The sequence below is a fragment of the Giraffa tippelskirchi genome, chromosome 10 (genome assembly GCF_054371585.1).
Source record: "Giraffa tippelskirchi isolate mGirTip1 chromosome 10, T2T-mGirTip1v1.2.pri, whole genome shotgun sequence".
Classification (NCBI taxonomy): domain Eukaryota; kingdom Metazoa; phylum Chordata; class Mammalia; order Artiodactyla; family Giraffidae; genus Giraffa; species Giraffa tippelskirchi.
Genome location: NC_137284.1, coordinates 80,060,718 through 80,083,297, shown reverse-complemented (window position 1 = coordinate 80,083,297; position 22,580 = coordinate 80,060,718). Strand labels below are relative to the sequence as shown.

Sequence of the window (22,580 nt, the reverse complement as noted above, 5' to 3'; positions counted from 1 at the left end):
CCTCTTATGCATGACTGCACTGACTGTTATTTAACGCTCACTACTATGGTCCCCTTAAGTCTTCTTCAATGTAAACAGCCTCAGCTCCTTTGACCCATCATCAAGTATTTGGAGACACCCTCCAAATACTTCATCTTCGTAATTCACACCTTAAACTAACATCACCCTATTCCAATGTCCCTCTTCAAATATTGCACCTAAGTTGTATTGAAAGTGAAGTGAAAGTCGCTCAGTCATGTCCGATTTTGCGATTCCATGGAATTCTCCAGGCTAGAATACTGGAGTGGGTAACCTTTCCCTTCTCCAGGGGATCCTCCCAACCCAGGGATCCAACCAAGGTCTCCCACATTGCAGGCAGATTCTTTACCAACTGAGCTATCAGGGAAACCCTAAGTGAAAGTCATTCAGTCATGTCCGACTCTTTGCAATTCCATGGACTATACAGTCCATGGAATTCTCCAGGCCAGGATTCTGCAGTGGGTAGCCTTTCCCTTCTCCAGGATATCTTCTCAAACCAGGGATCAAACCCAGGTCTCCCATATTGCAGGCTCATTCTTTACCAGCTGAGCCATAAGGGAAGCCCAAGAATACTGGAGTGGGTAGCCTATCCCTTCTCCAGGGGATCTTTCTGACCCAGGAATCGAACCGAGCTCTCCTGCATTGCAGGCAGATTCTTTACCAACTGAGCTATCAAGGAAGCCACATAAGTTGTATTACTGACCTGTTAAATGTCCACTTTCTATGAGCCAAGCACTCTGCCCATATTAATAAAACCAAAGAATCCTTCCACCTGCCCATCACTGCTTTTAGCAGCCACATGACATTTGTGGCTTCAAAAGTACTTTTAAGCAAGAATTCCTCATCTTATACTTGAATATCTAAATTTCAGAACCAAAAAGGACAGTCCACATCTAAAACAATTGTGCTTGCCCATTAGTCTAGCCTTTTGCAATCATCTGAATCCAAATTCTGTTTTCCAGCTCTTTAGGCATCTTTCTCAGCTTTCTGACTTTACAAATTTTTGTTAAGCCTTCTCAAAAACAAACTACTGTTTCAACAGTCAAAGTAGAACAGTAACAGGACAGAGACTAGATACTAAGACCAAAGGTATTACATTGGAAACGTTCCTCCAGTTTATCATTAAGTCCTTGAATTAATAACCTCAGGGTACATTTGTTCACGTATCCAAGACTCTTCCTAGATATACTATCATTCAGCATATACTTCTGTGTCTTGTCCACAGGGATACGATATTTCAAATGTCTAACCAAACATCAAGAACCATGTGCCTGAATCATACTGCAGATTGACTGGTCACCTAACCCTTCGACCCTCAGTCAGTCTCTGTGCTATCACTCTTTCCTAGCTGTGCCTTCTCAGTCTCATTCTCAAACGCTTCTTCCTCTGCTTGCCTCTAAGTGCTGGTGTTTCCCTGAGCACCTTCCTCAACACACAGTGCTCACAGCCTAGGTGACCTCATCAACACCACTGGCTGCAAATACCCCTTACTATGTCCCCCTGGCTCCCAAGTCACCTCTTGGATGCACTCTCAAACATTCAGCTGTCTCTGGGAGAGCACTGCTTGGCTATCCCTCTGGCACTTTAAACTGAGGATGCCAGTAATGAACTCATCCTCTTTCTCCCAGCAGCCCTATTCACCTCTTACGTTTTCAATCTCAATGAAAGGTAGAGTGTCTACCAAGTAGCCCAAGGCAAAAACCCCTAGAAGTTGTGGTAGACTGAAATTGATCACTCAGCTGTCAAATCCATCTCCTAGCCTCCGCCTTTGATCATTTACTTAGCTCTGACATTTGTTTTTTCCTCCTCATGGGAGAGGCAACAGCCTCCTAACTGATCTTCCTGCCTCCAATATTACCCCCTTTTATATTCCTCCACTCACAAACAAAATAATCTGTCTAACCTGATGTCAACGATTCTCCAAAAAACCTCAGTCCCAGTCTTCCTCATAATCTAGTTCTCTCTTGCCACTGTCACTCATGTGCCTTTACTCCAGCCCATGAAGTGGTCATGTGATTTAACTCCTCTGTGTAGTCACACAATCGGTTTACTTTGACTGAGATAGGCTGACCTCTTTGCATGCTATAAAGCACTTGCAGAAATCTTTCAAAACAGCTTAGACAGCACCTTCTCTGAGACCAGGACTCCTTAGTGTGATTTAGTCCTCCATCTCTGCTTCTATAAAACTCTGCATAACTTCATCACAGCACTTAACCCATCTCTAATCACAGACTTCCATATTATTAGTTCACCTATGAGAGAAATACATGATCTGAACTCATTAAATGTCACATGAACACATAAACACATGAATGGCCATGGAAAAAGAATAAACAGAATGAAGTAGGGTGGTCTTGAAATTTCAAAAGCACACTCTTAGAATAAAGACTGTCAATCGAACTCAAAAATTCTTGGTCACTCTGCAGTTGTTTCAGGATTTTTCTCAGTCAGTCACATGAAAGACTTCACATAGTATAGGAATTTAATACAGTATTATGTATCAAACATTAGATTTTTAATTAGAATTTATTCCTATGCTATATGTTAAGGGAAGTAATTCCATATACATACTTATTATCTGAATAATTAATTACTTTCTCTGGATTTTATATTATCTCAAAGCATGTAGACAGGAAAAAAATGTAAGGAAATGTGTTTTCAAAGTACTGTATATATGTTATCCTTAGTATATATTAAGAGCACCATATATGTAAGAAAAACAGTAAGTGAAAACACCTAAACAGATATTCCACAAAAAGTGAAATACAAAAAGCTAAGTCACATAAAAAATACTGACCATCAACAGTGATTAAAGAAATGCCAATTACATCAGTGAGACAGCATTTTCCACCATCAAATTAATATTAATAATAATTTTTCACAGACAAAGAAAACTTATGGTTACCAAAGGCGAAAGGGGAGAGGAAGGATAAACTGGGAAGTTGGGATTAACACATACACACTACTATGTATGCTTAGGGCTCAATCATGTCCATCTCTTTGTGACCCCATGGACAGTAGTGTGCCAGGCTCCTCTGTCCATGGGGATTCTCCAGGCAAGGATACTGGAGTGGATTGCCATGTCTTCCTCCAGGGGATCCTCCTAACTCAGGGATCAAACCCAAGTCTCCTGCATCGCAGGCGGATTCTTTACCGTCTGAGCCACCAGGGAAGCCCACACACTACTATAATAAAGCAGATAACAAACAAAGACCAACTTATAGCACAGGGAACTATACTCAATATTTTGTAACAACTTATAAGGGAAAAGAACCTGAAAAGAATGTATCAATACATAACTGAATCATTGTGCTATACACCTGAAACTAACATGACACTGTAAATCAACTATACTTCAATTAAAAAATAATAAATAAATCAACAACACTTTTCACTCTGGTTTAGTACAGTATAGTTCATATCCTTCGACTTAAGATTTCTGAGGCAATTTTATAATATCTTCAATAATCAGGGATTGAATGGTTTGTGTTGTTCCTTATGATATTGTTGTTCATGTATTTTTATACTACAAAGAATTAAAAACAATTAAAATTAAGTTTACTCATTTGTTTGACACAGTGCCAGGCACTGTTTGAGGTGTTAAGGATACAGTGTGTGTGTGCTCAGTTCCTAATTCATGTCTAACTCTTTGCAACTCTATGGACTGTAGCCTGCCAGGCTCCTCTATCCATGGAATTCTCCAGGTGAGAATAATGGAGTGCAATAGCTCATCTTTGAAAAGAAGTGAGAAGAAAGGGATGGAGGAAGGATTGCCTTGTCTTTAGGGAACTTATAGTTACTGAGAGTGGGCTCATAAACACTAAATAATTAAAATATATATTATGATGGATGCTGAAAAGTGATACGGAGAAAAATAAAAGCATGAAATGGGGATAGAGAGACGGCTGCAATTTTAAGTAGGTGACCAGGGAAGGCCTGACTGAGAAGATGACAACTGAGTAGAGACCTAAAGGACATGAGGGAGAAAGACAAGCAGATATCTGAGAAGAGAGCTGCAGGCAAAGGAAGAACCAGGGCATAAGCCCTGAGATAAGTTTCCACAACACGTTCTGCAAAAAGCAAAGAGAACAGGGAGGCTGAAGTAGAATGAAGAATGAGGAGAATAGTAAGATGACATGAGAGGCTTAACAGAGGCCAGATCATGTTGGGCCCTGCAAGCCACCATCAGATCTCTGATTCTGTATGAAGCCTTAGAAGAGCTCTGAGCAAAAGATAACACTTATGTTTTAATGGGATCTCTTGATTGCTCTGCTGAGATCAAACTGGAGATCAAGATGGAAAACAACAGCCATAATTCAGGCGAGGTCCTCTGATGGTGTGATCCAGCAGGCCAAGGGGTGAGAAGCTCTGACTCTGGCTCTTCGGAAGCAGACACCAGAGAGTTTGCTAATGGATTGGATGTGAGACATGGGAGAACAAGAAGTCAGGGGAGACTCCAGATGTTGAGGCCTGAGTCACTGAAAGGGAGGACTTGCCAGTCAAAAAACTGGGGAAGACCACGCAGGAGCTGGAGCAGGCAAGAGCAGGGGCTCAGTTTCAAACGTATCAGGTTTCAGGCACTTACCCAAGCAGAGGCATCCAGGCTGTGCTTGTCAGGAAACCAGGAGATGGTCCACGCAGGGGATGGGAATTGAGAGAGGTCCATAGGCATATGGCATTTAAAACCAAAAAACTATATGATATCACCAAGAGTGTGAGGGAGGGTGACAGAAAAGATCAGGAGGTTAACGATTGAAGCAGGAAAGTCCCAACGTAAAGAAATCAGGGACATGAGGAAGAACTGGCAAAGACTGAGAAAGGTTGCAGTGTAATAAGAAAAAACCAGGAGAGCGCTGGATGCCTGAAGCCAAGTAGATATTTCAGTGGTGACAGAGCAGTCAGCTTGGTCCAGTGATATAATAAGGCAGGGAAAGGTGAGGAATGACTGATGAACTTATTATAGCAAAGAGGAGGTCAATGTTGACCTAGGAAAGGGCATTTTCAATGAAAGGCTGAAGTAAAAGGCTCATAAGTAAACAATGGCAGATACTCAAATGATGCTATATTTTGTAATATATCATATATTAAAATATTTTCTAAATATTACAAAAAAATACTTATAAAGAAACATCAATATCATTGGGAAATACTTAAATGAGAGAAAGATACAACATCTACATAAACTATGCACTCATAGTTAAAAAGGAAAAAAATATATCTAGGTAGGAAGTGTGCTAAAACATTAATACTAGATATCCCTAAGTGGGCCTCCCTGGTGACTCAGTGATAAAGAAACTGCCTGCCAATGCAGGAGACCCAAGTTTGACCCCTGATCAGGAAGATTCCCTGGAAAAGGAAATGGTTACCTACTCCAGTATTCTTGCTTGAAAAATCCCAAAGACTGAGGAGTCTGGTGTGCTACAGTCCTTGGGGTTGCAGAGAGTAGGCACAACTTAGCAACTAAACAACAATAACAAAGATGCCCTGCAGAAGCAGGAAGTTAGCAAGAGTTACAGTTGAAGAAGTTCTAACAACAAAACAAGTACCTGGGTTTCAGACAATTAAATTGTATCCCTCACTTTATACCTAGGGCAGTGGTCTCCACCTTTAGCCTGCCTCATAATCCTGTAGAGGGCTGGTTGTGACAGATTCAGTTCAGTTCAGTCGCTCAGTCGTGTCCGACTCTTTGCGACCCCATGAATTGCAGCACGCCAGGCCTCCCTGTCCATCACCAACTCCCGGAGTCTACCCAAACCCATGTGACAGATTACTGGGCCTCAAACTCAAGAGTTTCTGATTCAGGAGGGTGTGTACAGGATCCAATAACCTGCATTCCTAACAAGTGCCTGGAGAATGTTGACAGTCCTAGTGTTAGGATCACATTTTGAGAGCCATGGACTAAGGGAAAAGAACCTTATAAAAGTGAAGTTTTAAATAGGTTAAATAACATCCTGAATTCCAGAGCTGTAAATTGACTTGAGAATAAACTTCAATATATTCTGATCCCTGGGCTTTTGTTTCAGAATCTTAAATCTGGTACAATTAAGAGAAGGTGTCAATTAGGATTACATGCATTATAAAGATCGATTCCTTTTTATAGCTGAAAAGAGTGCAAGTCACTCACTCTATGATATTTTCAAGGCAGTGATTAGTGCCCCCAGAGAAGAGGACCTATACCTTATTCATTTCTAAAACCCCCAAAGTGCCTTAAACAAGAAGACAGTTAATCACCATTTGCTGAATAGGATGAAATGCCTGCCCTGATGAGTATCTCATGTTGGGTGGGTTGGAGGGGCAGGTGTTCAGAGCCTCTGGTAAGGCATTCCAGCCCCTCTGAGTGACTTAGAAAATGGAACCCGATCAGGGCATATGACTCAGACAAAGGCCCTCTCTCCTCTGGATGGATGCAGACCTGTGCCAGGGCAGCTGGCTGGGCACCCTGAACACAGCATGGACTCCCACTCTTACATGGTCCCATGGTTGGGTACAACTCACCCAGCCTTGGAGGACAGGTCTGTGTGTGTAAAGACTTTGTAAAACAGGGTATAGATGCCCCAGAGCAAGCAACAGGCTGGAATAGTGAAAAGTCTGTCTGTGTTTAGTACTCTAGGAACGGTTAGACATGGTGGTGGTTTAGTTGCTAAGTCGAGACTGACTCTTGCAATCCCATAGACTACAGCCCACCAGACTCCTAAATCCCTGGGACTTCCCAGGCAAGACTACTGGAGTGGTTTGCCATTTCCTTCTCCAGGGGATCTTCCTGACCCAGGAATCCAACCTGCGTCTCCTGCTTGGCAGGTGAATTCCTCACCACCTGGGCCACCTGGGAAGCAGGTCATAGGAACTGATCCAGAAGTAAAAGGTTTCCTCTGGATGAGACGCTCTGTCATCACCACCCACAGCCTCGTACTCATGCTGTGGGTCTCAGCTTAAAAATCTCTTCTTTGGGGAATCCCTCCCACCCCAACCATACTAAAAAGGCTATGTGCAGCCACTGCACACAGTTCCCATCACAACTTATGACAAATGTAATTACGTGATATACAGTGTCGCTTTGAGTCTGCCCACATGAGATTATAAAGCTCAACATGGGGAAGACCACACATTTTAATCAACATTTTACTGTTAGTACCTGGTACACGAATACATAATAAATGTGTTTAATGTTGAAATATTATATACAACTTCAATTAAGAAAGGCAAAAAGGGATAAGAATTATCCTTGGTTTCTTCAGGGGGCTCCCCAGTGGCTCAGATGGTAAAGAATCTGCAATGGACGAGACCTAGGTTTGATCCCTGGGTTGAGAAGATCCCCTGGAGAAGGAAATGGCACCCACTCCAGTATTCTTGTCTGAAGAATCCCATGGACAGAGGAGCCTGGTGGGCTACAGCTCACAGGGTCACAAAGAGTCAGACACAACTGAGCGACTAACACTTTCTTCAAGGGGAGGGAGACGACCACCAAAATTTAACTGTTTTTTTCCAACAAGCAAGAATTATTCTAGGATCCAAGGCACTGCTGAAGAATACACTCTGATAGGAAAACGTGCCACTCTATACTATGCTCTGCTATTTCTATCCCTTGTGCTAAAATATGACACTTCACAGATCTGTCAACTCTTGGTTTTACATTGTAAATATTGATGGTGTGAATACTTGCTTGCATTTGCCTAAAACATGAGAAATGGTTCTGAGCATAAGAACTTGAAATGGAAAATTCACCTTCACAAGCATAACAGGCAAGATTAATTAACTGCTTGAAAACAGAAGCCAAGTCCTAACTTCTTCAGTGACAGTGTGACTTTAGACTCCCTATGCCCTTAACCCACAGCCCATGACCTTCAGAGACTTCCTACAGAAAGGTTAAAGGTTATTTCTCAACTATTTCCATCAAAGTCTCAAACAGAAAGTAGGACCATTTACAAGTCTTCTGACTTCTGACATGGGGGACCCAATTTCTTAGCAAATCTTGGAATACTATAGTAATAAAATTCTACTCCATCTCTATTGGGCTTCCCAGGCGGTGCCAGTGGTAAAGAACCCCCCTGCCAGTGAAAGTAATCGTCAGAAATGCAGGTTTGATCCCTGGGTCAGGAAGATCCTCTGGAGGAGGGCACGGCAACCCACTCCAGTATTCTTGCCTAGAGAATCCCATGGACAGAGGAGCCTGGTGGGGTACAGTCCGTAGAGAGTCAGACACAACAGAAGCAACTTAGCATGCATACATGCCATCACTACTACCTCACCTGCCAATTAGTACCATCCCACCACTCCACAGGAACCACTCGGGCAAGAGCACCAGTGAGCTAACTGTCAAACTCAAACTTCTCTTTTTGGGTCTCATCTTATTTGAATTTCTTTGGACCACTGACACGACAACCAACCCCCTTCTTCATCAAAGGCACTTCTCCTTTTCCCCACGACTCCGCACTATTGTGTTTCCCTGAAACCCGCCATTCCTCATCTGTCTCCTGTGTGTACTTCTCAGGTTCTACCCCCTTTAACATCAGTAAAACCCAAATTCCAACTTTCACCTTTTGTGCTCACTCCCTGGATGATCTCATCCAATCCAGCAGTGTCAACCATGCGTTTCATTCAAGTGATTTCCATATCTCCACTCCACCCTAGACCACAGCCCGGAGCCAAAGGGCCTGCCACCTAACTGCCTAGTGAACCCTTGAAAGGTGGGCTCTCCAGAACCAAGCTCCTTATCTCCTCTTCCTCATACTCCTCCTCATGGAGGCTGGAGGCACCATCCTATAGACAAGACAGAACCTTCCATTCCCTCACCCTCCACATCTACCCACTGTCAGTTCTACCTTCTAACATCCTCCCTCTTTCCATCTTCACAACTACTCCTCAACTGAGGTTCTGTGTCGTCCTTTACCTGGACGCTTATAGCTGCTCCTGGCAGGCCTCACCTCTTTCTATTTCCCACTTCTATGTGACCTCCATACTGTTGCCAAGCTATATTTTATTACCCGTGATTTTTAAATCCTTCTATGGCTTCCCGTCACCTACCAAATGAAGGGCAGCTTCTTAGCAGGATGGAAGGTCCTCTATGATCAGCTTCTGCCTGCCTCTCAGGCTCATCTCTTATCAGGCTCCTCATAGCATGCAGCACTCTAGTTATATCCAATTACAGACGAACTGTTCTGAGCTGCTGCCATTTTCAATCTGCGCTCTACATCAAAAATGTCTTCCCCCAAACTAGCCCAACCTCACATCTGACCCTTGTTTGCTTGGCAAATTCCTACTCATCTTTCCGGACTCACTCACCTCTTCTGCAGGGCCTTTTTTGATCCTTCCCACTAGATTTACAGCCCCTTTCTTCTTTCATGGCGACAAATCACTTCACCGCAATTGTGAGTTTCCATATCTGACTCATCCTTACCCAATTAAATTTTACTTTTTTAATTTGGAATTTCACATCAGCTGACATTTTGCCTGGCACAGTGATGGTTTAAACTCAGTAATGGAGGAATAAAAACCATTGGCCAAAAAGTTATGATTCAATCAAGATTCAGAGAAACCAGAAGAATTATGTTATGTAGGACTATAGAACAGTGAAGTAAGAATCAAACAAGTTTGTGATTTAATTTTCCAAAGTTAAATAATGCATACATAATTCACTTAGTTCTGCTCTTTTTATGCACTTTTCTCTCATGCACTCTATCTTCTAATACCTTACTCCAACTCTGAATCATCTGTTGGCTTTTATCTTTTTGTTCCTCTGGCAGTCCCTTTAATGAGTCAAAAATTCCACTGAATTCAATTCTTGGATAAGCCTATTTTCTCTGAACCTCTGAAGTTTCTCTGTAGACCCTTCCTGAAACATCAGGATCGAGGTCTACTCAGCTAGCAATCACCAACTTTCATATATTTATAAAGTTTTCTTTAACTGATACTCACTTTTAACTCATATTCATGCTCACAATTGAGATAGGCAGATCTCTTTTTATCACTATCATTTTACAAGTGTAAAGCAGATACCCAGAAACCTAGAAGATATTTATCCTTTTAAGTTCTATATTTAAGTTTAAGTTCTAATTCTATACTTTCTGATGTTTAGTCCTCACTGTTCTTTGTTGTTGTTTTTAATTTAAACACCATTTATCCAAGCCACATCCTACTGGTGTCCTTCAACTGCTGGCACACTGACTGTACTTTTATTACTGTCTCCTCTTTCTGTCTGCGCTTGTGCGTCCACCCTACAGACCGGATCCCCAGCTGAGCATTCCAAAGTAATCACTTTTCTCCCCTTCTCTGCTCCATAATCAATGACTTTGACAAAGGAAGCTGTATTATATGAGTTTCACCCCAGAGTCCAATCCTCTGCGAAGAATCTTAAGTGAAACTTTCGGTGTATCCCAGCCACTCTCTTGTGAACTCAGGGGATCATAAAAAGATTCCTCCCAGGCCAGCTTTCTCTGCTTCTCCTTTTGCCGCTTTCTGCCAAAACTAGGCAAGGAAAATGAGAGTCTATGTGATTTAGTTAAACATGATGACTTTTTATAAAAATACTGATAAATGAGGATGAGGCTGAAAGTACTGGTGGCCATGAGGTTTAGAATTACCTGCAGATTTTCCCTTCGACATCCTCTCCTTGTCATTAAGAGCTGGCTTTAGTTTCCAGCCTCATACGCCTCCCTCACTTTCACTGCTCCCACTGTCCTCCCCATCACGTGGTGCTATCCCTTATGTGGGGCATTCCTTTTTTGTTAATAAAGAGTGGAAAGGGATCAACAGGCAGGAGTGGACACAAAATAGTTACTTTTGGGTGTTACATCTTTATTCACAAGAGTTTGGCCCACATCTCCATAGCTGTATCTCACAGGAAGGCCCCTCCCCACACATAAGCACCAGCCAACTCTTACCCTCAAAGCCTGAAAAACTCCTCTATTCTCACATCCCTCTTAAAAACAAAGTTAGAGAGAAACAATCATCATAATTTTATAAATTAGCTCAGTGGGTTAGACCACAGGCCAAAGAGCAGATTCAGCCCCATGGCCCCACCAAAGGGACCTCTAACTCCCAGTTAAACATCTACCAACTGTTCGTCAGTCATCAGAACATAAGTGGACCTGCGCATCACCGTTTCTAAAAACACAAGCCACAGGCATGTTCAGGAGCATCCTTCTATAATTTTATTTATTCCCATCAATTCGAACTTGAAACATCAAGGAATTGAGGCAAGTGAAATTTGTAAACTCACTATAATTAACTGAACACAGCCTTCTGGAACCTTCAGTCAACCCCCTGCCTCTGGTTTCACTATATCTGTCTCAGGGTGCAAGCTCCATTCTGTCTGGGTCTGCATAGGTAGAACATGTGCTCACCTAAAGGATCAGTCTAGCTGCAGTGGCCAAGCATCACCACCACCACCCCCCCACTAGCCCTCACTTTCACCTGTTTCAAGTAGAGCCTCCATCACTAAGAATTAATTTTACAAGAATCTGACTTTTCACTTCAGGAAAAAAAAAAAAATAGGTATTGCATAACTGGGACTAGGGGCTGGAGGCAAGGTTTTAAGTTTGTCCTGTTACAACTACTCAATCTGAAGATGACCAAGAAGTGGGCTTTCTCTGGAAGCCTGGGAGAATGGACTATTCCCAGGTGATAGAACACAGATTAAACAACTAATTATCCTAATAAGCTCTGAAATTAAACACAGCTGTTTGCTGAGCTCTTGCCCTGATTTTCCCAATTATAACACTACTGTGTGCCGGTATACATGCCTTTGATCTGAACCTCTTCCATTTCAGTCTATCCTAGGACTGAGACTGTGGGAGAGGAAGGTGAAATACATGGATGATGGATGAGGTCTAGAACACAGATATTCTATAATTCGAGCCTGCGTAAAATTCAAAAGTGACACAAAGGAATAAGGTCTGGTCTTGCTTCCCAGAGGGGCTATTAGCTAACCCATTTTTGTTACATTAAAATAAAATGACCCATCACCCTGATTCCTAGCAATCTTCCTAAAACAGTATTCACTCCTCACATCCTCCTCAACATAATCACTCAAAGTAGGTCAGAAATGTTGCTTCCTTCCCCTCATTGATTTTCATTAAGAGGATGCACTTTCTGGAACACTAAAGGGGAAGATAAACACCCAGTACAGCTACCAATGACATCCCCTGTACATTTTTGGCATTATTAAGTCCAGTTCTTCCAAAAGCAGGGGGAAAAAAATCTCATCACTCCTATTTATCTTTCTTTGCTGTATATCAACGATAATCTCAAATTTCAAAACACACAGTAGCAGTGCTTCAGCCAGCTGATGATCATCTCCCAAAAGGAGCACATTCACTCTGTCTTTTCTAATTTTCTAGTTCACCAACCCACCTCTTCCCTAAGTACACATTCTTTTTCTTCCTAATTCACATCCATGTTTTGCCAAAAGGATGCCAAGCGACCCCACACACTGGCTTGGCAAGTCCCCGGGGCCTTATCAGGACGCTGAGAGCAAGGGAAGGGGTTTGTAGACACTGGGGGAGTGGCGAAGGGGGGGGCTGGAAGCCCTCGGCGGCAGTGCCGGCTCTCCAAACCCCACCGGCAGGGCTTCCCCAGCCCCCTGCCCTTGGTGAAAACTCCCCTCGGCCCCAGGTCCTCAAGCCTGGCACTCCAGGAAAGCGCCACAAAGTCCTTCAGAGCCCTCAAAACACAGGAGCGCGGAAAGCATCCCCCCAAAGCCAGCAAAGCCACACATCCTCTCTGGGCCAGATTCTCGGGGCGGGCAACTTCATTCCTGGAAACAAACGAAAAGCCCGGTCTTCCCAGGAAGGAAAGAGGTAACAGCAGAGAGCAATAAATGGGCATGACCCTCCTCCTTCACCTCCCGTCCCCTCCTCTCCCCCACCCCCACCACCCGCAAACTCCAGGTTTCAGAGTAGGTGCGGCTCACCTCCAGGCAAGGAGGAAGCGGGAGGCCGGAGGTGGAGGGCAAGTCCCCAGCCCAGGCCGCCTGGCAGCCGGCGAGTGCCCAGCAGCAGATCCAGGCGGGGCTCCAGGGCGGCGAGAGTCGGCTGCGGGGAGCCCTGGCCAGCCGCCCCCGGCCCCTCCCCCGCGCCGGCCCCGGGCGGAGGAACAGCATCTCCTTCCCGCTGCGGTCGGCCCGCCGGCCGACAGGAAAGCAGCCTCCCGGGGTGGGGCGCGCTCTGCTCCCGGGCCGCTAGGGCTGCGCGCTCAGCTCACAGCTGACAGCTCCGCTGTGCTCGCGGCCCCGGCGGCAGGCGCCCGTGCTCCCGTCACGCCGGAGGGAGGGACCGCGGGGCGCGGGCGCGGCGCGGGGGCGGGACGCCGGGCGGGGACGCGGGACCCCGGGAGCAGGTGCAGCAGGCGGGGTCTGCGGCCCAGCCCCTCCGGTCCTGGGGTGCCGCGTGGTCGCCGGGGACTGGAGCTTCATTACACTGTAGAGGGGGGAGAGGCCGGGGTGTCTCCCGTCCCCGGTCCCCTTGGCCCACCAGGAGGGGCGCTCCGGGGGGAGCCAGAGTAAAATCCAGGACCTCAGGACATTGTTTTCCGGCGGCCGGTCTTTAAATGCTTCCTACTTCCCGCGTCACGCACAAACACACCCAGATGAGCCCCAGGAGCATCCTTTCGTAAGAATGCAACTAGCTGGCGTCAGATCGAATTTGGGGGTGATTTGGATGTGCATCAAATGGCGGAGAAGAAAGGGGGAATGAAATTTAGATGCGGGTTGTGACTCAGTATTCTCACTTACTTGATGAGAATAATGACAATTCCTAACTCATAGGTTGTTATGAGGGTTAAATAAGTTGATACACTGTAAAGCACTCGAGAGTGCCTGACAAGGGCTAGATGTGGTATCCGTTGAAAGTGGTAGTGACGGATCATCGATGCTGCTGGTGTTACTTAATGCGGATAACTGTGCAACCTTGGGCAAGTAAGCCCTTATGTTCCTGGAAGAATCAGGTTTTCCATCTGTACGATAACTGCGGTGGTCTTTTTCTTTCATTCAAAAACATGTTGAGTTGGGTGGTAGGCATCAAGTGGTGAGCAAGACGAACATTACAGCTTCCTCAGCGTTGGGGATCCCTTCCTCTAAAATTCTGTGACTCTATGAGTTATCCTGTTCTTCAAAAGGAGCACCCAAATTTCTTTTAATTGAGCACCTAGAGAAATCTACCTGGCAGACCCAATGTAAGTTGACTTGAATTGCCTGTGGCACTATCCTAATGTCCCTTTAATAAATATTTCCACATAAAATGTGCAAGTCCCTTTCTCTCTCTCTCCTTCTCTCTCTCTCTCCTGTTTCATGTGTCCTGATTATAACAATAAAGCATGTTTACTGTTAACATTTTGGAAAATATTGAAGACTATCAGGAAGAACATAAAATTACTAGGGAACCCACCACCCAGAGATAACACTATTAGTAGTATTAGCATATTAAGGTATTTCCTTCTTGGCATTTCATTGCGTGTGTGCTGCAAAACTGGGATTATAAATTGTAACTTGCTTTTATTTTTCCTTAGTATTAATATTTTCTCAAGTCATTAAAGTCTCTGACAGCACAACTTAAGTAACCATATAATATATAATATATTCTACTGTTTGGATTATATGTAATTTACTTTTGGATATTAGGCACTGTTTCTCAAGTATTCAATGTTATTAATAGTTCAACCCTGTATATTCACTAGTAGGACTGATGCTAAAGCTGAAGCTCAAATACTTTGGCCACCTGATGCAAAGAGCCAACTCATTGGAAAAGACCTTAATGCTGGGAAAGATTGGGGGCAGGAGGAGAAGGGGGCGAGAGAGGAAGAGATGATTGGATAACATCACCAACTCAATGGGCATGAGTTTGAGAAAACTCTAGGAGATAGTAAAGGACAGGGAAGCCTGGCATGCTCCAGTCCATGGTGTCACAAAGAGTTGGACACAACTTAGTGACTAAACAACAACAATAATTTTAGAATGAATATACATCTCCTTTTAATTTTCTATGATGCTTTTCTAAAATTGAAATCAATGGATTACATAGCATGTGCATTTTTAAAGGTTTTGGTGAATAGTGCACAAATTTCTTAGAAAAATTTTTATCAATTGCTATCAGCAGTTTATGAGTACTTATTTCATAACTTTCTAAATTATAATGCTTCATATATCTGCCATTTTTGTCAAAGAGAAAAATGCGACTGTGTTAATATTTTTTAAATATATAGCATTTTTTTATTTAGTAATGTTACCAAACTCATGTTCAGCTGCTCACCACTCAACAGCCAATAATGTAGAGCCAAGTGTTGGTAGAAACAAAAGTTTGCTTTAATCAGAAGGCCAGCAATCTGAAGAGAAGGAGGACTCGTGCCAGAACCAACTCCCCAGATTCTGCTCGGCCATGAGAGTTTTTCAAGGGAAAAGGAGGAAAGAATATCAGTGAATTACCAAGGTACAAGCTTAGATTCTGCATCATTCTTCACTGTGCACAGACCAGCTGACTCCTCTTTATCTTTTCTTCAGATGTCATCTTGCCCATGTCATCTGCCTGCAGGATTGCAAAGAGGGCTGCTGGGGGTACAGAGCTGGTCATGCTTACTATTTAATTCTTCATTCTTCTTTTAATCTAGGGAAAGAATTCACAGGTTAGGCATGGCATGGTGTGCATTCAGTAGAATATAAATCAGGAGTAAAGTTAAATTGTCTAGTGATCTCATTTCTATAACTAGATTCTTTTAGGGTTAGAGAGGAACAGGAATGAGCAAGCAGAAAAGGGGCAAAATAGCTTCTTTCAGTAACACTGAATAACTTTTCATATATATTTACTAGCTATATAGTTCCTTCTCTTGTTGATGTGTGAATTTTTCACTGACATTCTTTAACCATTTCTATTTTTAAGTTCAATGTTTTTTGTTGATTTGTAAGCAGTCTTTGTAAGTTTCATATATTATACCTTTGCTTACCATATGTGTCACAAATGCTCCTCTCAGTTTGTAGTCTTCTTTTTAATTTTGTTTCTGGTTACCTTTTCTGCAGAATGCTGTCATTTTTATGTACTCAAATACTGCCACATTTCCTTTTGTGAGTTCTTCATTTGTTTTATGCTCAGAGGTACTGTACCTCTGCAAAATCAAATAGATGCCTGTATTTTCTTATTTTGTTATTACTTTCTTTATATGTTTTTATTATTTAATCCATTCAGAATTTGAGTCAAATTACACTATTATTTTTGTCACCTAAGTGGGACCTAATATCATGGTTAATGGATTGAAAACAATTTCTTTCCTTGTAAAAAATAAAAGTCATCCCAGTCACCTTAACTTAAATGACAATTACAAATTTTCCTAAATGGCACAATTTGCCACTTTCAATAAATGATTTTCTCATAGGATTTTCACCTAGAGAAAACATGTTGACCTTAAGTGATTAAAACCAGCATGCATACTGGCAGAGAAAGGAAAATTCTGAGAAAATTCTGTGGTTCCTTTGTACTTATTTATTTTAGAATTTAACAGCAGGTTATTCAGTTGATTACTGATTATCTGATCAATAAGTTCCGTTCAGTCGCACAGTAGTATCCAACTGTTTACAGCTCCATGGACTGCAGCACACCAGGCCTCCCTGTCCATCACCAACTCCCAGAGTTTACTCAGACTCATGTCCATTGAGTCGGTGATGCCATCCAACCATCTCATCCTCTGTCGTCCCCTTCTCCTCCCACCTTCAATCTTTCCCAGCATCAGGGTCTTTTCTAATGAGTCAGTTCTTTGCATCAGGTGGCCAACGTATTGGAGTTTCAGCTTCAACACCAGTCCTTCCAATGAATATTCAGGGTTAATTTCCTTTAGGATGGACTGGTTGGATCTCTTTGCAGTCCAAGGGACTCTCAAGAGTCTTCTCCGACACCACAGTTCAAAAGCATCAACTCTTCTGTGGTCAGCTTTCTTTATAGTCCAACTCTCACATCCATACATGACCACTGGAAAAACCATAGCCTTGACTAGACAGAACTTTGTTGACAGAGTAATGTCTTTGCTTTTTAATATGCTGTCTAGGTTGGTCATAACTTTTCTTCCAAGGAGCAAGTGTCTTTTAATTTCATGTCTGCAGTCAACATCTGCAGTGATTTTGGAGCCCCCCAAAATAAAGTCTCTCACTGTTTCCACTGTTTCCCCATCTATTTGCCATGAAGTGATGGGACTGGATGCCATGATCTTAGTTTTCTGAATATTGAGTTTTAGGCCAACTTTTTCACTCTCCTCTGTCACTTTCATCAAGAGGCTATTTAGTTCTTCTTCACTTCTGCCATAAGGGTGGTTTCATCTGCATATCTGAGGTTATTGATATTTCTCCCGGCAATCTTGATTCCAGCTTGTGCTTCATCCAATCCAGTATTTCTAATGATGTACTCTGCATAAAAGTTAAATAAGCAGAGTGACAATATACAGCCTTGATGTACTCCTTTCCCCATTTGGAACCAGTCTGTTTTTCCATGTCCAGTTCTAACTGTTTTTTTTTGACCTGCATACAGATTTCTCAGGAGGCAGGTCAGGTGGTCTGGTATTCCCATCTCTTAAAGAGTTTTCCACAGTTTGTTGTGATCCACACGGTCAAAGGCTTTGGCATAGTCAATAAATCAGAAGTAGATGTTTTTCTGAAACTCCCTTGCTTTTTTTGATGATCCAACAGATGTTGGCAATTTGATCTCTGGTTTCTCTGACTTTTCTAAATCCAGCTTGAACATCTGGAAGTTCACAGTTCACTCACTATTGAAGCCTGGCTTGGAGAATGTTGAGCATTACTTTGCTCGCGTGTGAGATGAGTACAATTGTGCAATAGTTTGAGCATTCTTTGGCATTACCTTTCTTTGGGACTGGAATGAAAACTGACCTTTTCCAGTCCTGTGGCCACCGCTGAGTTTTCCAAATTTGCTGGCATATTGAGTGCAGCATTTTCACAGCATCATCTTTTAAGATTTGAAATAGCTCAACTGGAATTCCATCACCTCCACTAGCCTTGTTTGTAGTGATGCTTCCTAAGGCCCACTTGACTTCACATTCCAGGAAGTCTGGTTCTAGGTGAGTGGTCATACCATCATGGTTATCTGGGTCATGAAGAAACTCATTTCACAGTAAAATAATTAAGGCTAGTGCTCTTGGGTTTCACTAGTAATTCCACAAAACCTTCACTCAAAAGCACCCAACTTACAGCATAGCAGAATGATCCAAGAAACCAATTTACTGAGTCAGCTGGGAAATAATGCCTTTTGACATTAGGATGATATCCTTCAGTATAAAATATACAATATTATCTGAACTAGTGACTAATATGTGATGCTGTTTCTCCCCAAACCTGCCATATATTAATATAAGAAAAAATTAATATATTATTATATACATAGAAGAATAAGGAAGAAACTGTGGGCAGGGACAATCATTTCCATTTCTGCAATTGCTTCTGAGATTATCTGTGACATTGATCACTTTCTTCCTCCAAGTTTCATTCATGCTCAGACAGCTCCTCAGCTGGTCATGGTTCTTTGGCTAACAGGCTGCTCAAAAGCCTAATCCCTGAGTAGGTCTGAACCTTGGTGATACTTGCTATATGGGGTTGCTGTGGTCTGCCATTAACTTTCGGCACTGGATATCACAATACTAAGAGGTACTCCAGAGGAATTCCTGAGCTCCATCTTAGAAACTCATAGTTAACCACTCTAGTAAACTTTATTTTTCTTCCTGGTCCATTGGCAGGAGGAGCCCAACAAGCCAAATGGCAGTCTTAACATCCCAATTTTCAGTTCAATTGTCTCCCCCAGTGGGATATTTATCCACTGCATACTAAGACCTTCAGGCTAGCAGGACCTGGGCTTGGGAAGGAAAATTTTGTGCTTTGGTCATTCAGCATAGTAATAAGAAATACCACCCACATTGTACTCCTTGATTTCTGGACCATTATGTCCTGGTTTGGGGAGAAATGGCATCACATATTAGTCACTAGTTCAGATAATATTGTATATTTTATACTGAAGGATACCATCCTAATGTCAAAAGGCATTATTTCCCAGCTGATTCAGTAAGTTGGTTCCTTGGGTCATTCTGCTATGCTGTAAGTCAGGTGCTTTTGAGTGAAGGTTTTATAGAATTACTAGTGAAACCCAAGAGCACTGCCCTTAATTATTTTGCTGTGAAATGAGTTTCTTGATTAAAAACAATATTCTATGAGAACACATGGTGTAATAAGGCAAGATGTAAATAAGGCATTAAGTCAACAGACTCAGCAAAATGGCCCAGGAAAACAAACCAGAACCAAATCTGGTGTTTACTCCAGTGAGGACAGAATACTGTTCACTCCATAATGGAAAGGACTCAATATAATCAACCAGCAGGTAGGCTGCCCTCTCACTGTTATACAATATGGAGAGCTTTCTATTGGTCTCTACATCTGGCTGATTGGCATTTAGCCATAGTGGGAGAGCCAGGTCAACTTCAGAGACAGGCAATCAATTTCTTTATGGAGGCATATCCAATCATCATCACTGCTATGATGCACTATTGTGTATAAGCTCACTGACACAGTAAGGTCACTAGGGAAAGAAGCTGACTGACATCAATGGTGAGTCATCTTGTTTACCTGGTCATTGAACATGTGGTGAAAATTCACATGGGATATTAATATTCCCACAGGATAGACTCATTTCAAGAGATACATTCACATAATTCTTCCCCAATCCTCCTTATCAGCAAACCTCCAATCCTATTCTTTCCAGATTCCTTCACCACATGGCCAAACTTTTAGCTATTACGTGTGAGCTGGTGTAGAGCTGACATCATGTCACCTTCCTGATGAAGTTCACCATAAACATTGTACCCACTGGAGGAGTTCCCTTCATTGTCCTTCAGAGCCACTCATGATTTATTTGTTAATCAATGTAAAAGCAGAGGATTTGTCCTTGAGTTTTTCAGCACGTAATTCTAAGGCCAGGAGGCATGAATTAAAAATCAAAGAAAAGTTAAACCACTTGGAAGCAGAATATTATGCTGAGTTAGATAAATGTCAATACAATATATTTTCTGTACATACATTGTTTGAAGAATCCTCTGCCCTCTGCAATAACCAGCTTGTCTGTGAACCATATACTTAATATTTGCATGCCTATTAGCTCATATTGATATTAGGTGGGATAGGAGCATTGCTAGTGACTAAAGTTGAGCCATCAGAAATCCCGTGACCTGACAATTCCTTTATCATTTTATCCACTTCCCTATTCCAAAAGAAACACAAGTATGATTGGCATGCACAGATTCTGCAAATCCATTTACCCAGATAAGAGCAGGGCAGGAAATAAATTCTAGTCCCTTAAAGGTCAGGGATATGCAATTTTTATTTCATGTAAGTGACTTCAGTCAAATAATTTGGAAGAAAAGACTAGGTGAGTGGATGCAGATTTTTTTTTTAAGGTTTTAAATGTTAAGCACTCTAAAGAAGTCAACAACTGAACCTCAGGAAAGGATTGGCCTTTAAAGATCACTGAGCCAAATCCCATCTCAAATCCCCGAATCCTCTTGGCAAGTCTCCCTCAAATGACTTTTCAGACTTTAAAAAAAAATCCTGAGAAATCACTACCTTTGCAGACAGTCATGTAAGGAAGTCTTTCTTCAGGGGAGCAAAACATCTGTGTCACAGTCACAGTTCTAACTCAGGCCCAAACAGGGCCAGCCCCATTCCTCTTTCAATGACAACCCTTCCAATAGCTTCTTCTATCATAATCTTTTCTCCAAAATAAATAGCCCCAATTTCTTCCACAATTTTTCACATGATCTGACTTTACATTCACCTCAATTTTCCAATATTCCTCTTGAAAGGATACATTTAAACTGAAGTAGTAGCATAGATTTTGGAGAAGGCAAAGGCAACCCACTCCAGTGTTCCTGCCTGGAGAATCCCAGGGACGGCGGATTCTGGTGGGCTGCCATCTATGCAGTCGCACAGAGTCGGACACGACTGAAGCAACTTAGCAGCAGCAGCAGCAGTAGCATAGATTTAGTATACAATAGAGTAGAAGTATAATTCCATATATTCTAGAGAGACTATAGTTTTTTTCAATTTCATGTCCAGGTGGATTTTTCTGAAAGTTGCTCCAATGTTCACTCTGATTGCTAATATTCACTAGGAGCCCACAATGTGCTAAGTACCTTGAAGAGGGCCTCATGTGCATCATCTCATTTAATTTTCCTGACAACCACCTGTGAGAAAGGTACTATTTTTATGCCACTTGCAAATGAGGAAGATGAGGTTTAGAAAGAATAAGTACTGAAAGTGTTAGTCACTCAGTCGTGCCCGACTCTTTGGGACCCCATGGACTGCAGCCCGCCAGGCTCCTCTATCCATAGGATTTTCCAGACAAGGATACTGGAGTGGTTTGCCATTTCCTTCTCCGGGGGATCTTTCTGACCCAGGGATTGAACCCAGGCTTCCTGCACTACAGGCAGATTCTTTACTGACTGAGCTACCAGCTGCTGCTGCTGCTGCTGCTGCTAAGTCGTTTCAGTTGTGTCCGACTCTGTGTGACCCCATGGACTATACAGTCTATGAAATTCTCCAGGCCAGAGTACTGGAGTAGGTAACCGTTCCCTTCTCCAGGGGATCTTTCCAACCCAGGGATCGAACCCAGGTCTCCCACATTGCAGCTGGATTCTTTACCGTCTGAGCCACCAGGGAAGCCCAAAGTACCTTACCTAAGGTCAAATACCCTATAAGTGGCAGAATTTGGTCTGTCCCAGGATTTCTGGGAAACTAGCAGCACCTATTGATACTTCGTATGTGCCAACACTGTGCTGAGCTCTCACTTCAAACAGTTAAGTAGTTAGTATTAATATTCCCATTTTACACATAGGGAAACTGAGACTTAGATATAACAAAATGATTAGAAATAATGAACTAGCTTATCTGAACAAGTTCAGTTTATATATCCAGATTTGGAATTTTTAATTACCCCTTATAAAATGAATCTTGCTGGATTCAGTCCATTACTCTGTCAAATTTTTTTAGAGATACTGATTTGTTCCAAAGTATTTTTATATCTGCTCCATTTTTATAACTGCAAGTTTAACAAGAAAGTTTCCATGTGTTCAAGTTACCAACAAATTACACTGCATGGAAGGAGACATAGGAAAGAGTCTTACACAAACCACTAGAACCGTCTCTCCAGATGCTATCAACATACTCACCAGACTGTATCAGCCAGTCATTCAACCTTTAATACACTATGTAATCTAGGCCATATTTCTCCATTTTGTCCACAAGAACACAATTTGTTCTGTCTTACTGAAATACAGATTTGTCATCCCAGCTCAAACTTAACAACCCTATCAAAATAGAATCTTATATTAGTGTGAAATAATTTAGAGATAGTAAATCTATCTTGGATCTCAGTGATCTTTGTGTGTTTCTAAGTATTTGCTATGTTTTCAGAAATAAAACAGTAAATTAAATGTATTTGCAGTAGCTTTCATGCTCATGATGCTATATTTTTATTCATGTAGTTAGAGACAGCACTTTCTCCATCATTAAAATGATATCTGAATTCCAGTGCCTTCAC

At 42.3% G+C, this 22,580-nt stretch overlaps 1 protein-coding gene across 5 annotated transcripts in view; it reads right to left on the bottom strand.

Annotated features, from left to right (window-relative positions):
* Positions 1 to 13,534, bottom strand: part of ELAPOR2 (endosome-lysosome associated apoptosis and autophagy regulator family member 2) — a 212,102-nt gene extending 198,568 nt beyond the window's left edge. For 3 of the 5 annotated variants that reach the window (XR_014067463.1, XM_081536530.1, XM_081536533.1), the window contains exon 1: positions 12,926 to 13,273. Coding sequence is in view for 3 of the 5 variants with exons in the window: in XM_081536530.1 (XP_081392656.1) it covers positions 12,926 to 13,114 (189 nt within the window). In the remaining 2 variants the exon portion in view is untranslated. Of the gene's footprint in view, positions 1 to 12,925 lie in introns of all 5 variants that reach the window. The other 2 variants (XM_081536529.1, XM_081536531.1) reach the window with 2 other exon arrangements.
* Positions 13,535 to 22,580: the final 9,046 nt, after the last annotated feature.